The following is a 16931-nucleotide window of genomic DNA, read 5'->3' on the forward strand; positions in this document are numbered from 1 at the left end:
CAGTATGAAGTGAGGGCTCCTTTCAAGTATCAATAGGTCGAAGGAAAGAAGTAAAAAGGAAAGAGCAAGGCAGATAGTATCAACTGTGGCTACCAGATACCTTATTCACTTGGCCATTTCTAGGAAAGACACACAGAAAAATCTAGAGCCCTTCAATAAAGATTTGGAAGGACCAGCTCCATAGAGGGTGCCCAGTACATGTAAAAAAAAAAAAAATGACCTTTTTTTTGGCCATTCTCTTATTTTTTATCCATAAACATTAGGGTTTTCACTCTTCACCAGATAAGAGGTGCAGAAAACTCAACCACATAAAACCTATCTTTGAACCCAAAAGTCAACAAAAAGGGCCAGAGAGGTATGCAAACCAGCAGTCACAAAATGGACATGCCCTTTGCTTTGTAAAAGAGAAGGTCCTTCTAACTGGACTATTGATTTTTACTTTGAACATAATATTAACCAACAGGTTTTCTAGCATGCTTAGCTACAGCAGAATAGAACTAACCAGCACAGGAAACCCTGTGGAACACTAGAGAAAGGTGCATTACTAGATATTAGAAGAAATAAAAAGCATCAATAAAGAAGACACAAAATAATCACATAATAACGAGATCCATTTCTAGTGGGTATCTTATCCTCTGAGGTATCCTTATTTTGATACATGACTAAAAAAAAATGTTCATGGTGATAACTCCAAGCTATTAGAAAGTATCTCAAATGTATTATTTTCAAGAAGGGAGCAAAATAGTTTCCATTATAATTATTACTATTTACAAATGTAGCATCCTGGAAAACTGGAATGCTACATTGCCATATCATACTGGATAAACCAGGTATTCCTATGCTTTTTATAAATCTGAACATTTCTGTGTTTATTTCTTCTGTCAATTTTACAGAATCTTATAAAATTATGCTAATCATTTAATTATTTCTGGGCAATGTTTTCAACTTAGTTCTCTTGGAAAACAGTGGGATGAACTAAATAATTTCCCCTATTTCCTTGATTCCATAGACTTAAAATTTATGTCCCCTTCCACATTTGTGACAAAATGTGACACAAGAAAAAACTTTAAACTTTTATCCCGAGGATATTTAAAAGCATCTTATTTTTTTAAGAACTGTAACTCTCAGTGGACTAAAACACAAATATTTACAGGAAACTCAAAATCTAGACTCAAGTAAACTTTTGCAGGACTTTGGGGAAAGGATAAAATAGCAGTGAAAATAGTAAGTTGCAAACAGAATCTCTTACTGATCTTACTAGGAACAAATTAAATACACCTTGAAACATAAAGAACTGAGTAGCCATTCACACCTGCTCTTGAAAATAACATGGCCCTTGTGCAGGTCTTGGTGTTCAGGAATTTTAATGTACCTCATAAAAAAAATCGCTGCCAATCGTGTTCTGTAGGTGATGAAACTGAGATAAATTATCTGACGGAAATGCAAAGGAATTCTGAGTTCATTTGGTCAGGCACCTGCTTTAGCATTTAGTCTGGTACTTCTTACAAAACAAAAGGTGCAGAGGCTTTGTGTGTCAAATGAACTGAAATGAAAAGTGTAAACCTAGATGAAATGAGTTTGATTTCTTCAAACTAGAAAACTTCCTATATGTATTGGCATCATTCTGTATGTTGAAAATTCAAAATAGTTCCTGCCTTCAGATGAGTTGCCATCAATGGAGAGGAGAGACAGGTCTCCGCTAGCTTTAGCACAAGGGTAATATTAAAAGGATGGATAAAGAGAAAGGAGAGAGAGAGCCCAGGAACTGAGGAAGGCTTAGGGAGGAAAGGCAACGTTTGATCAGGGCCTTGAAGGAAGTCAGAAGCAGACATGGAAAGAAGAGTATTTATTCTCCATGCAGGGAATAGAGTGAGTCAAAAGATGGAGGTGGCATGAAGATAATGAGTTTGGGGAGCTGTGAGAGAATAATTTGGCTGGAGCACCAGAAGGTCAGAATGGGAAGGAATATTGAAGGCAGAATGTGGAGAACTCTGTACATTGTATTAAGCAAAATGGGCTCTATCCTCAAAGGCGGAGATGGTGTGTGGGGGTAGATGGGAGGACTGGATTGAAAGGGGACAGATTCTGAGGCCAGGAGCCAGATGTGAGGAAATTACAATCATCCAGGTGGAAAGCAATAACTGTTGAAATTCAGGAAGTGACAGAGTGAGTGGAGAAGAGTGAAAGATGGAGAAAAAAAACTGATGGAACCACAGGCGTGTTGGAGTGGAAAAGACAGCCAGGGCCAGGTGTCTAGGGGAGCATCTGGGAAGGAGAGTGAGTGAGAAATATGTTTGTTTTTTTTTTTTTCCCAAGCATTCCAGGCTCTGCGGCAGACCAGCTGTGAGACCCGGCCAAGCCCTTTTCCTCCTCTGAGCCTCAGTTTCCTTGTCTGAAATAAAGGCATTCAACGAGAACAGTGGTTTCTGAACCATTTTGTGGAGATCTAGGAATCCAGGGACATTTTAGTGGAGAGGACAGGGGGAATGGGAGTTAGGAGTGGGTGTAGTGTGTGCAATAGGCTGGAATTGGGCAGTGTTACGAGGATCCAGTGCTCCAAATCCAAAACCTATTTAACCAGAACATCTCCTCCACACAATAGGATTTCTTGTAAGATCAAATTGGATTTTTAAAAAAGTATGATAAGCACTGGACTATACAGATAACCTCTCAAGTCCCTTGAGCTCTCACACTTGTGTGATCACACTTAAAGAAACTTTCTCCAAGAGGTCTGCTCAGATCATGGTCGTGGGCCTGGTTTTTAGGACCCCATCGAGTTTTTCTGTTTATTTGATTAACTGTTGCACAAACCCTTGGAACAACTGGAACAACAATTGTCATTCTGAATCAGTGCCAAAGCTCTCAAAAATGGAAAAGCCTTACTGAAAGCCCATTTGGGGTGGATACTCCTGCGCGATACTTTTCCCCAAGACCCAGTAAGTTTTTCAATCCTCATAAACGCCAGTGTGAAAACGGCCCTGGCCGGGGAGTACAGAGATGGCTTCCCCCATGGACTGTCCTCTGACTTGGGGTAGGTCAGTTACCCCAATGGGCTCCCTTTCCTGCTCTGTAGAACGGGAGCATTGCACCCAGCGATCCTAGAGGCCCCTTCTGGCTTTCACATTCCAGGGACTCATGATCTCAAAACTTTGGAGCCCTTTATCTGAACAATTCCCTGATCAATAGCATATGCTCTGGGTCCTGTTTGGTCCCAGTCAGATGGTCACTGTACTGAAAGCGCCAGGCTGTTTACTTTAGGGATTGGGCAATGCGAAATCTCTGAGTCCTGCAAATGGATCATTCTGAGGCAGAGAGGGCTTAGGTCTAAATTAACAGCAGATCTTCAGCCACACAATGCTTTGTAGATCAGGATTTGGATTGCAGAAACCCGTGCCTAGATGCAAACCCTCAACATGGAAACGAGGGGAATCAGAAAGTCAGAACCACCACGCAGCTGAGACCTGAAAGTTTCAAGCAGGTCTGGATCTTGCATGCTGGCCTTGCTTTCCCTCCCCCTGTCTCCTCTGCCCCCTCCCACTCCCACAATTTTTTTTTTTTTTCGTTAAGCCACGATTCCTTTTTTTTTTAAAGGAAAGGAAGAGAAGAGAAATCGGAGAGGCTAAGTGCGGACTCACTGGGACAGCGCGGCCAGGCTGCGTCTTCCGTGGGACCCGGATCCGCCGAGCATGTCCGCAGCTGGGCAGGGGCGGCGGGCAGCGGAGGCACCCCCTGGGACCTGGCCGATTTGTCAGGGCGTGGGCCGGACCCGCGGATGGGCCATGTCATCTGCGACTGAAATGCAGTGTGCAGGATGCTCCAGTGTCGTCCCTTTGTGTTAACACTTTGGTCTGTCCCTGTGACGAAAGTCTCTGGGCTTGTCCTCAGCCAAATCTACTCCTCCCCACCCTTTCCCTCCACACAGGATCATCAGAGAGCTGATTGTTATTTTTTACTGTAATCTCCCTAATAGAAGCCCATCGAATTTAGATTCGAAGGGCACCAGTTGTTTGGAGATTTCCAGATCCTTTTTGCGGCGTCCTAGGGGCTGGAATCTCCAGTAGCATTCCTGAGGAAGGCTTCATATCCTTAACTATATGGAATAAGTAACTATCCCAAGGGAGGGAGGGAACTAGTCAAGGGAAAAGATGCTGATGCCTGTGCTGGCCTTTTGGAAAGAGTTGATCATGGTGTTATTACATGCAGACATAACCCAGTTCTGACAAGATCAACAGAAATCGGCCCACCGAAAAGTTCATCCGGGTGCCGTTCTCAGGCCCTCCTCCTGAGTTCTGTTCTCAATTAGCATTGATGTAGGCGGCTTCCAAAGCAAACAGTTCCCACTGAGAAATCAAATCTGAGAAACTCCTCTTATCCCTTTTATCCAGGGAAAGATGCATGACATAAAAATTCGAACCAAATGCAAAGGATGAAGAGACAGGGATTCTGCTCAGTGATGGGCTGAACTGTACAGGGTGTTTGGTGCTTGCAGAGTCCTGGAGCCAGGAACGTGTTAGAACAGGGTGTCCATGGGCATCCATGGCACTCAGAAGATGATCTCACCAGCCAAGGTGGGCAAAGGAAGCTGGTCAGCAACAGCTTGGAAGGCCAACAAATTCCAGCCCCTGAGGAGGGGGTGTTGTTGATTCTATCTGGAGATGACACCATCTCGGGTTAAGTTATGAATGCATCCCTTCATCTCTAATGAGCAATGAAGACGTTGGTGCTAGAGGACCCAGCTACTTATGGGACTGGCTTTCTGTCAAATGAGTAGAGTAACTCAGATCCCCACAATGTAGGGTTAGATTATTCTCTTGGTAAATAGTAGAGGCAATCCATCTCACACTGCCCATTTAATTTTCTGCCCTTTGATTGCATATTAAATTCTAGGGTTTGCTGTTGCAGGCAGAATTTACCCCCTTAAGATGTCTATGCCCTAATCTCTAGAAACTGAGGAATGTTCCTTTATACTGCACAAGGGAGTTTGCAGATGTGATTAAACTGAAGACAATGAAATGGGAGGGATTACCCTGGATTACGAAGGTGTGCAATCTAATCATATGGGTCTTTAAAATCAGAGAAACTTTTCTGACTATGGTAGACAGGAGATAGGACTACAGAAGAAAGGTCAGAGAGGTACTACTGCTGCTGGCTTTGATGATGGAAGAAAGGGGCCCAGAGCCCAGGAATGTGCAGCCCAGCCATGCAGAAAAGGCCCAGGAAATGGATTCTCCCCTAGAGCCTCCAGAAAGGAATGTAACCCCGAGGACACCTTGATTTCAGCCCCGTGAGATCTGGGTCATACTTCTATAGACCTGAGGATAAGAAGTTTGTGTTGTGTTAAGTCACCAAGTTTGAGGTTATTTGTTACAGTGGTGATAGAAAGTGAACATATTTGCTCATGATATTCATTTGACCTTGCGAATAAATTTTACCTGACAATGTCCTTCCCCCTTTAATCCCCCCTCCCACTCCAATACTGAGATGGCAAGTATAGTTTTGTCATGTTCAGAAAAAATTCTGTGGTTTCCAGGCCAGTAGTCAGCCTCTCCCCCTTTCTCTCCTTCCCTTACACACACACACACACACACACACACACACACACACACACACACACACCTTGCCCTCCACAGAAGAGAGCAAGAATGTAGTAATCTTCTGCTCAGGTGCCCATATTCATGTGCTAAAGGTCTGCTAACGTGCAGCTGTGTAAAGGATACTCACTGAGCTATTTCCCCCTGGTAGAGACAGGGAAAGGGAAACCTCGTGCATGCTCTCAGCTGGCCCCTTGTTATTAATGCAGCGCATCTGGGGAGTAGCTGTCTGTCTCCAGTGTGCAACAGTAAAATTCACTGGTGTCATAACTCATGCCATAGTACTGTCATGGAAATAGAAGTGAGTCTTGGACCTCAGTCAGACACCAGCAGAGAACACGGAGGCCAATGACAGGCAGATGTGATGCAGGGAGAGGCAGGAAGATAACAAGTGAATCAGGAGCTGGGAGCAGACTGGGGTGAGCAACAGCTTCCAGGTGGTCCTCTAAGCCAGAGGCAGGGGGTGGGGGCAAAGCAAGGGGAATTAGGAAGAACAACCAAAAGGTTATTTACAGTGTTCTGCACAGGCATGTGATTTCACTGTGTGGTAGAGCCTGGAGTTCTCAGAGTCCAGCTTCCAGAACTGGCATCTCTGAGAACTGAACGATAATGACCATTCTTTGGCACTGTGAACAACTGGGCAAGATAGTGGGTGTCACACATAGGAGACACTTCAGGATTCTAACTTGGGAAAATGAAAATCTGGGGCATGCTCGGATTACTTATTGCATCCCTTCCTTCTGTACGCTTTGTTGTTTAATTTTTTCATCAAAGAGATTCTGGGCTGGGAAGGTTTGATGGAGGTCAGTGTGATAGAAAGGAACAGCTCCCACCACAGGGTGGTCCTTTATTAATAAAATATGATTTTAAAAATAACTTTATTTCATGGAGGTAGAAGACTGGACCACATGATCTGTTCCAGACTTCATAGTCTGCAATAGTTGTTTAAGAACAGCTTCTACTTTGGAGCAATTCCCTAGAGAAAAGAGAGGTATGTGGAAAGTGCCATATGCACTGCAGTAATGCACTTAAGTCACACACACACACATTCACACACACACACACACACACACACACACGTGCACATCTATGCATACCTGCACATGCATATACACTCAGAAACATAAAACACATGTACATGCATTCACGTACACATATGCAAACACACACGTGCAATCCACATACCCACACACAGCCACTCATTTTCTGGACAATTCGGGGCAGGAGTCACACAGTCTTAAATTTACTTGCAACAGTTTAAACAATTTAAAGGGGATTTTTGAAAAGTTTCTTGGAGCTCAGTTTTCTTATAAAGAAATTCATAAATTCTATACTCTTAGGCAAGAATCTTGCCTAGACAGCAGCTTACCATGAGGTAAGCTGCACTGCAGCAGGTCTATGCCTAGACTCAAGAGGTGGCTAGGAATGAAAGAAAGTAAAGGGGTTAACCACATAGATGCATGCAGAATGCCTTTCCTCCTTTCCACTGGCCCTTCAAGTATTCTCTCCCAGCTGATGGCATTGCCCTCACCATGGCAGTGAACATATCTACTTAAACTATATTGCATCAAACTTCTCATTGATATTGTTTATTAACAGCCTAAGAAACATTCTCAGGAAACACTTCTCCCTTTTTGCATCTCCCTTTGCAGAAACTATAGACACTTTTCTCATTCTGCCTTGGAGTAACTGCTTTTCCTTTCCTCTCCTTCTCTATTGAATCTCTGCAGCTCCCCCATCTTCCTTTAGGAGTGTGTGGTAGCAGGTGGAGGGTGGGGGGATGTATGGGTTGCTGTGGACAGTTACCCTCATCTTTCCAGTCTTCCAAGTCTTCCAGTGTGACTCCTGCCCTTCCTCGGAGTCCTTGTGGTCTGTGCTAACACTGTTTTCTTCACTATTCTTTTCCTCTTCTGCTCTAGCCCTGTAACAAGGGCTGGGACTGCTACACTCCCTTATTGCCTCTGTGATGGCGGCCATATTGTTTTGTCCCAGCATGCTCCCCATCCATTTAGCATTATTTAAATATTATTGCAAGCAAGTCACTGCACTGAGTGTTGTTGGGGATACAAAAACAAGAAAGGCAGCCTTGAAGGGAGGTAAGAGATGTACATAAACGTCTCACCACTAGCTGGAAAGTGAACGGTGCTCTGAAAGAAATAGAGCTGAAGTGCTCTACTTCAAAGGGTGACATCCTATGATGGAGGCTCAGTTAGTCACTCTGGCTCTCAGTTTGTTCTGTTATCATGTTAGACTTCCTGTTGCTAAAATAGAAACCCACTTCTGTCTCTTGAGGCCATCGGTATTAAGTCATTCTTTTGCCTTGTCTGTTCTAGGCTAGATCCCAATGCCCATTTTCCACCCTTTTAAATATAACAATTCTTTAAATGGGAAACCAAAATGGAATGTAATACAGCTTGACCAAGGCTGCATGTGCCTGGAAGAAGTCCTCCTGCTGCCTGCCATGTTCCTGCAAACACATCCTTACCTCGTTTTCTCATTGATAACAGCATCTGTTACAGAGATCATCCAGCTCTGGGCTAAATACAGGTTTCTTTCCTCCCCCTCCTGCTCCTCCTGATCTCCTCTCTCCCCCCCTCCCCTTCCCTCCCCCTCCCCCTTTTTCCAGACCTGTTGCTTAGTCTATTTCCAGTATTTATTTGTAGAGCTATTTTGTTATTATTATTTGTCCTTAATATAGTGAACTTTATTATTTTTTTTAGAGAGAGTGAGAGAGAGAGAGAGAGAGAGAGAGAGAATTTTTTTTAATATTTATTTTCCATTTCTCGGCGGACACAACATCTTTGTTGGTATGTGGTGCTGAGGATCGAACCGGGCCGCGCATGCCAGGCGAGCGCGCTACCGCTTGAGCCACATCCCCAGCCCCCATAGTGAACTTTATACCATTTTCAGAGGCCCACTTTTCAACTCTTTCAGGATATAGTATATATTTTTCTTGTCTAAAGTCTTGGTAATTTAAATAAGAAACTCAAGGACTGATATCAAAAAACAGGAGAAAAATATATTGCAAGTAGCATCTACCTGAATTTCAGTAGTTGAGAAGTCTAATTACCTACTTGAGGCCACATAGAGTTCAAGGTTGTAAACTGCATCAAGCGTATGTTCGTATGCCTCTGTCTCCCTTCTGAAACTGAGGGCTCTTTGAGGAGAGCATTATGTCTTATCCGTCTTTGTGACCCTCCTCTCACCCTGTTAAGTGCAGTGCCTGGAGGAGAGTATGCTTCCTATAAAATGCGTTACACAAACCAATTAGCACACGTGACTTCATAAAGAGTAAATCACGACCTTGACCAAGTTAATCTATTTTTTCTCTAATTGAATAAAAAATTGGAACATAAGTGGTACCAGTGGTGACCCAGCCTCCTGTTTCGTCATGTCCACTATTGGAACTGAGATACATTGAGCAGCATGCATAACTGAGTGGTGAGGTAGATGAGCTGCCTGAGGGATCGGGATGTCATTTGCTGCTGCAAACTTTGGAATTGGTCCTTTAGCCCAGCTGCATTGCAGCAGGTCTGTGCCCCGAGGAAAGGTGGTTGCAGAGGGATGTTGAAGCTGTTTCCACAGGGAATGTGCTAAGCTCAAGCCCAATTTCAGTGCCTAGGTGATATATAGTAACATCAGATAAGAGGATCATTATCCTATCTTCTTTTTCCTTGTAGGGTTTCAGAACTCTGGAGGACTTAAAAGAATGCAGGGCCACTTTGATACCTCTAAGTTTGAATCTCAGGGCATGTGATAGTTCACAGAGGCCAAAAGATACTCTCAGGGTGGGGTCTAGGGCAGGGACAGTGGAGGATCCTCTGCAAGTGACTTCCTGGCAGAGGGGGCCAGGGCCACACTTGGGCAGGAGCCAAGCAACAGGAGTCATGGAGGTGGCACATAGTAGTTGAGCATATTCTTCAAGAGCTTGTGTGACACTGCCCATGGGGACTCCCAGAAATAATCAGTAGGGACTTTTTTTTTTTAAATTGGAGGTAAAGTGGTAGTCCTATATAAACAGGTACCATTAAGAGTAATTTTATTATCACTCATGTAAGAATTGTTAATGGTGTTCAGGGGAAGGTTTCTTTATTAAATAAAATTTAACTTGATATAAAAACATTGCCATAAGAAGTTCCATAAATAAAATAGTTATTAAGAGCATCTATAGAAAAGAATTATATTATTAATAATATTGACACCCATAGGCAGATTCTGATTGAGATGTATCAGCTATAAGGGCTTTGTATGCTTTAAAAATTGAATTTTATTCTGTAATTTGACAAACTAAAATGAATTTTAAATACTACAATGGTCATGTATATGCCCACCATCCAGCCCAAGTCCCAGCTAACTCAGTGCTCCTATGTTCTCTAGAATAACATTCTCTTCTTTTCCTCCTGAAGGTAGCTATTTTCCTGAATGTCTCTGTGCGCAATTGACCATCCTCAAAGCTGATACTCTGAACTCTTCCTCCCCTTTCTTTCACATGCACCTCTGGTCTCACCCCAGTGGGGTTACCATGAATACCACCAGAGTCTGTACTTAGTTCTAGGATGGACCAGGATGGAAGTGTGTAGTGATCCATCATTGCTCTCTGTCTTGATGTTTCTGTATTTTTCATGGTGAGATGCAGGTTCCCTCAGCACGAGTCTATTACTCAATTAAAAAGAGGACATTCTTTCCTTACTAAAGCCAAACCTCAAGTCCTAGCCTTGCCTGCCAGTTCTTCCCCTGAAGCACAGCCTGACTTCTAGCTGGACCCCCAGTACAAACTCACACATACTTTCAATCAGCATGACACGCCCTAACGTTGATCAGAAAGGTGACTGATGCTCAGTGTGGATTATTCCCGTTTGTCCTCCTTTGCCTGACATTTCTTGATGTTCCCCACTCTGACCTGAAGAGCCGTCTTTTCTCCAGAATGCCTTATTCTCTGTCTTTAATGATTGTTTAAGAACCAGTGGCTTGCTCCAACCCACGAAGTCTTTCTAGGTTTGACTTTATTCCCTTGTAATTTACCATCTGACAGGGAGAGAGCAGGAAGTTTGAGCCCACTCTTGTTTGCATGTTTTTGAGAAATAATTATGTCGTAATAGATGAGTCAGCCTCTTCGGCTAGCTCACTACAAAGTTCCTATTTTCTGTTGAAACTCTTTTGTACCGATTATTTAGGTCTATTCTGTAAGGTCTTTCTGAAATCAGGGTTTTAATCAGCTGGACTATTTTCTTTGCCTGGAGAGAAAAGTTTCTATCTTAAAAGAATTATGCCTCTAACTCCCTTCTGCCCTCCAGCTCAAAACTCATCTTTAGAACAATCAAACAGTGCTTGCAAATAGTAGGGCCTTAAGAACAGTTTCTTGAATGAACAGTTGCCAATGCATGCCAATAAATTCCTGGCTCTGGTCTCAGTGAAAATAATAGTCCTATCTCCTTTATATGATTCTAGGAAAGAAGTATATACAGGAAAAATACATTTTTTATGCATAGGAAACTGAATCTAGACCATAGTGATATATTTTAGAATGTAGATTTGTTGTACATAGATGAAGTTAAACTGTGAAGGGAATTCAATTATCACAGGGGCTCTAAGGATAGATTCTAGTGCAGGAGAAAGGTCAAATCTTCAAAGGAAACATGTCAGTTCATAAGCCACAGAATTCTCAGTGAGTCTGACTCTTGTTCAAAGTATCTAAATATTTCCACAACCATAAATATATTTGCTGGTGTCCACTTTATGCATCTGGATATTAAATTCACACATGGCTTTTATAGCTGGAATCAAATCCAGCTTTTTTCCCAGTAATACTATATAAGGTCTGAAAATATATTGATTTCTCCTTTTGGAAGTCAGACCTGGATTAAAGCATATTCTTTCCCATTGCAATTGGCCTACTTTTTGCTTTGGATCCTTTAAGTATTGTGCTTATTATTTATATTATAAATGACAATATAATTATAGGTGTTATTATATGGTATTAGGTACTGTCCTATTTTGTAATAATGAATCACATGATATCTACAGAAATAAATATGGATCTATACACAGAGTCTTATTTATTCTTATGTTTGTATGTATATTTTTTTCTTGCCAAATATATCACAAAAATCTTTTTTTAAAAAAATTCTGGCACAGATATGCCCTAAAATCACTTTTGCCTCTTATACAGTCTAGAATAGTGTTGGGCATAAAGCAGATGGTCAATAGGTACTTGACATTTGCTGTCTGGGTTGATGAGGGACAACAAGGGAGTAAAGAAGCTGCACCAAGAGGACCAGGACTGGTTCTTCCAAAGGCTTCTACTGAGTGGCCTTTTCTGGTTATTCATCATAGCACAGGATCTAGGTGCTGTGCTGCACCAGAGACTGGAGTTGGGGAATTATACAGTTGTCAGAGCTCAGAGATATTGACTAACTACAGAAACAGGAAAGACTGATGTGTATATCATAATGCCAATTCATTAAGATAGAACGGATGACCTCCCTCTTCAGTCCTGGGAGACTCTTACTCCCCAGCCAGGACATCCCCCATCCCCCAACCCAGAATGGCAGGAAGCTGCATCAAGACTTCTTCATGGGTGCGAAGTCAGAGCCAAAGGAACTGAATCATCGCAAGAATATTTCACCCAGCCAATAGGAGACAGGAGGGCATATCTCTCTCAGGGACAGAGGACATCTCATGTCACAAGCCAGAGCAAATCCTAAGACTCAAAGTCTATCTCATTTGGATGTTTCTAGATGCGCAGTGTCATCCCTGGATTTAGACTTGCCATTCAGGCAGACATCTTCTCCTGGCCCATTCTTTCATTAGATTTGCTGATATCACAGATTAGAGTGAGATTCCACTTGCTTAAATCTGGGATGCTAATTCAACTTGACCCTGATGGATTGAATTTATCAGAAATAGAATTGTAGAATTCTTAGGTGCCTTTTTTGGTGGCAGCCTCAGGCAGGAGATTAGAAATAGACCAAGAGAAGAAAGTGTTCAGCATTAGGAAGCTATTTTACTTTGAAGTTATTGAGCAATAAAATCAAGCCCTTATTAGGATTAATGTAGGACAAGCAAATGAGCTCTTTTGTGCTCATTAATTTATATTCCAGAAGTAGGCAGGGTTTTGAGGGAAAGCACTTAATTAAAAAATCACATACATTTTTTCTTATTTAAAAGCCAGAGGCCATCTGGAAAACTTTTTAATTATAAGATTTTTGAAGATAATAAAGAAAATAAAATAGATGGTACTTTTTAAAAAGTAGCAGACAGTCACTTCAGATTTGAAAGCCAATGATGTGAAATATGAATATGTTGCAAAGTAGAGAGGGCTGGAGTAATCTGAGATTCTCCCAGGTATTTTAGAATTCAGAGTCTTTCTAGGATAACTATAAATTATCTTTCCTTCTGACTCTTCCCTAGAGGATCTAAGAACTAAAGATTAAGTTAAAAATTAAGAGATACAATTCTGAGGATATGCTATTGTGCTTCCAGGCCCACGTGTTCTGAGTGTTCCAGATCACTGATTTTATTTTAATTACAACTTTTATGTTAACCAATTAACCAAAAGATATACTTTTATAAGGAAAAAAACTCAGCTTCAAAATATTCCTCCAGCACTTTTCAAGGTGTATTGACTATTTATAAAAAGAAAACAAAAACTGTTCCACTGTACTGAAAAAAAAAAGGAACCCCCATATGTTGATAAAAAGATTTAGTTCAAATGTATTGCTTTATATGTCATTATTTATTTATTTTTATTCTTTCATCCATTATTCTTCCTAATACTAGAAAACAATCCACCACTTAAAGTCTAAACTTCAGGGCTGGGAATATAGCTCAGTTGGTAGAGTACTTGCCTCACATGCACAAGGCCCTGGGTTCAGTCCCTAGCACCACACACACACACACACACACACACACACACACACACAGTCTAAATTCTGGACCCAACTTGTACATTAGACACTCTCTATTTCAGAAAGAGTTGATAAACACTAGTTTGAGGTTGACCCCACCCCTTGTCTACATCTTCCCATTTCATAGAATTAAATGAAACACTTTACTCTTCCCAACCACACACTTGGTCTTTCATTAGAGAAGGGTTTGATTATACAGCTTGTTCACTGCTAAACTCCTGAGGGTTTGGTCAGAACCCTGTAATTGGATGATCACCTGATTTTACATATAGATGCTGATGGAAAATGATACTAAGGGCTTAGATATCAGAGCAAAAAGCCAATAAAAGGAATTTGACTCTTCTGTTAATATCATTTGTCCCCATAATAAAACTAAACATAAGTGGTCAAAATTCTGATGTAAAAGTCCAATTATCCTTAATAATCAGAGAAATACGTGAGATGAATTTCTTCACATCACTGGAGAAGAAGATAATGGAATCAAGATTCTAATGACTTGAAGGCTCAGCTGGGAAATGATGGGACCTTAGGAAGGGGGCTGATGCTGTCAGCACCCTAAGATTTCACGAAGGCCACTAACCATTCTTTGTTTTCTCAAATAGCTCAGCACACTTAGCAAAGTTCTGCCTTGATATACAGATGTGAATGAAATATTGATGCCTATTCAACATTGTAGTCTGAGCTTTGGGGAAGATGTGGTTTCTGATCTAGTATTTCTTTCTATTTGAGGGAGAAAACAGATATGTGAACAAATACAGACCTAAAATAGGTGATGATAATTAATATACACGAAAAGTGCTGTGTGACAATGTGGGACACCAGTCACTTTGATCAAAGACATCTGGGAAGGATTTTCCCAAAGGGTGACCACTGGGCTGAACATTCGAGGTAAGGGAGCATTCCCCAAATTCAAGAAGCATGGGAGCGAGAAGTCCATGATGTAGAGGAGCACAGAATCCCTCAAAGCCGCAGCACCTCTGCCAACGTAGAAGCAAAACCAGACAAGTAAACTGACCCAAAGCATAGCTCTCTCGGTAAATAGCATACTCATTCCAAATAGGATAAAGCCATCATTTTAAATTTTTTGAATTTTCTCCTTGAGTCACAATTACAGGGAAAGAGACAATGAAAATGTTTTCCTTTTTCTAATTTATAACAGAGGTCTTAAGCCCCTTTCAGAGGAGATAGGCTCAGGGAGGAGTGACAGGTAACATTTTACAGTATTTTCTCTGTACCTCAGCCTTGAGAGCCTGGTATGCCTGCAGGTGAGTGAGCTGGCATTAGGCAGCAGGCTAAGTGTGAAGATTCCTTTGAAACATAACACGTGACTAATGAAACCTGCAGCTTCACATACATAGAAAAGAATCTGCTTTAAATCAACTGCACAGACACCTCAATATGATAAAGGTATGGCAATTTCTATCCTGCCTCAGTCTTGAATTTTCCAGAAACTCCATTCTGTTCAGTTCAGAATCCACTGAGCACCTGTAGCAATGATAATCCTTGTTTAGTCAGGATACACCATGAAGAGGCCAGCTCAAGGAAAACCCATGTAATTGCAAAGGTTAGTTTTCATGGTGAGGTAGAAAGAATTAAGGGCTATTCAAGGAGGTAACAGTAAGAAAGGCATCTGGTATCAACTCTTTCTGCATCAAAGTTTTTATCCAATACTCCTAAATAGTAGTTTCTTTCTCATCTTCTGCATCAGGGAAGGAGAAATGAATATTAGATCGCCCAAATGGTCCATCACTTGAAAAGGAAAAGAAAAATCAAGATTTATACATAGTGTTGATTGGAGAGACAGAAGAATTGTTTAAGGAAGGAATGGGCAGAGATACATACACATCTACCACAGTTCCCGACAGTGCCCTGGGAAAGGTGCAGTGCAATCATACCTGATGATGCTTCTTGTCTTTGCACCAGCATGATAATAACCCCTCATCGCCTGCTGCCCATCCCTTCACCCACTTCCTGCTCAGTTATTTTCCATATTAATCTCTTAAGTTCCCCCAGAAAAACCTGCCAACGGCGCAAGGTTTTCTGTGGGAATCCAAAATGGGTTGACTGCTGTTATTCTAAGCAGGCTCAGCAGAGCTACTAGTTCCAGAAATAAAGGACTCTTTCATGACCTAATTGCTGAAGCCAGCTCTGGGAGTTATCTAGCTTTCACTTGGAGAGCCCCAAGAAGTATGCAAAATTCCCGCAGGACAATAAGACCTAGCTAGCCTTAGGAAAATTTAAAAAAAAATAAAACAAAACATATTGAGCACTCTTCTGGAAACTGTCAATTTGATTCCTAAGTGGCACAGGAAAATGGAAAACAGTGAGGATGTGACATGGAATAGTCCATGTCACCCACCATGGAAAATGTGAATGGTGGAAGAATTTCCTATTCTAAACAATTTGGGGTTTAAAATACACTCTCTGGAGACTCCTGAATGCACAGGCTTATGGCTGCTATTTATAGTGGCAGATGTGTACTTTACCAAGATTTTTATTCCAACAAAGGAACTGTATGTGATGTAGGGAGTTATTAAAATGGAAAATAAACCCTCACATTTTTAACTGAGTCAATTGGTACCAATCTCAAATGTAATGTCAGAGCTCACTAATCTAGACTACCTGGAAGGAAGGCCATTATAAATTACACAATATTTTAAAAGAAATTCTGTCCTGAAAAATGTTCAAGTATACCTGGTAACTCTCACCGGGGTAGCAAAACATCAGAGGCTTGTTTAAAAAAGTGAACGAATAAAAATGACTTATGATTAGGAAATTAGCTTTTAAATGTTAAGCGAATGTTTGTAAAGTTATTTAAAACGTTCCAAAGGTTGTAATCTCTGGTGTTTAAAAACTAAGGCATGGAATGTAGCTTACATATTTAACATGCTAATCAAATCCTTTATTTATAAATAGTTCAAAGCTTACTTTTACTACAGTTCCCAAATAAACGATGAAAAATTCAGATATAGAGAAGCCCGAGTTAATGCTGATTTACAATAGTCTAAAAACTAATTTTCCAACTACTGATGAATGTTGATTATTATGTAGACAACTAGTGAAAAGAACTGATTTTTGTTCACAAAGTCTGCTCAGGACTCCTCTTTAACCTTGTCCACAGGTGCCTAAGAATCTACATACACAGCCTGTAGGTCCTGCTTCGTGCCCTGTGCTACTTTCTCTGGTAACACCAGTAAGGACCTTTGGGATAACAAAGGTCAAGAACTTCCCTAAAAGACTTCAAAGCAATTGAGCGAGATTTCCCTTGATGAAGATTCTGGAATGCTCTGAAATCATTCCTGTTACCATTTCTACCTGGCAATGAAAGCAGATATCTCATACCTGCTGATCAGTGAGGAAACCAGAGGCAGAGGAGACAACTCAATGGTAAGATCCGAGAGCCCTTATCACATTTTCAGTCTTTGGATAAGGT

General features: G+C 41.3%; 1 protein-coding gene across 6 annotated transcripts in view; it reads right to left on the bottom strand.

Annotated features, from left to right (window-relative positions):
• The window catches only part of Cald1 (caldesmon 1), a 175789-nt gene that overhangs the window by 65430 nt on the left and 93428 nt on the right, over positions 1 to 16931 (bottom strand). The window contains exon 1 of one of the 6 annotated variants that reach the window (XM_077795942.1): positions 3636 to 3841. The exons of the other annotated variants lie outside the window; for them this stretch is intronic. Within the exon in view, the coding sequence (XP_077652068.1) occupies positions 3636 to 3688 (53 nt within the window). The 5' untranslated portion in view covers positions 3689 to 3841. Of the gene's footprint in view, positions 1 to 3635; positions 3842 to 16931 lie in introns of those variants that run through there. 6 annotated transcript variants of the gene reach the window in all.

Source organism: Urocitellus parryii, chromosome 3 (assembly GCF_045843805.1).
Source record: "Urocitellus parryii isolate mUroPar1 chromosome 3, mUroPar1.hap1, whole genome shotgun sequence".
In the NCBI taxonomy this organism is placed as follows: domain Eukaryota; kingdom Metazoa; phylum Chordata; class Mammalia; order Rodentia; family Sciuridae; genus Urocitellus; species Urocitellus parryii.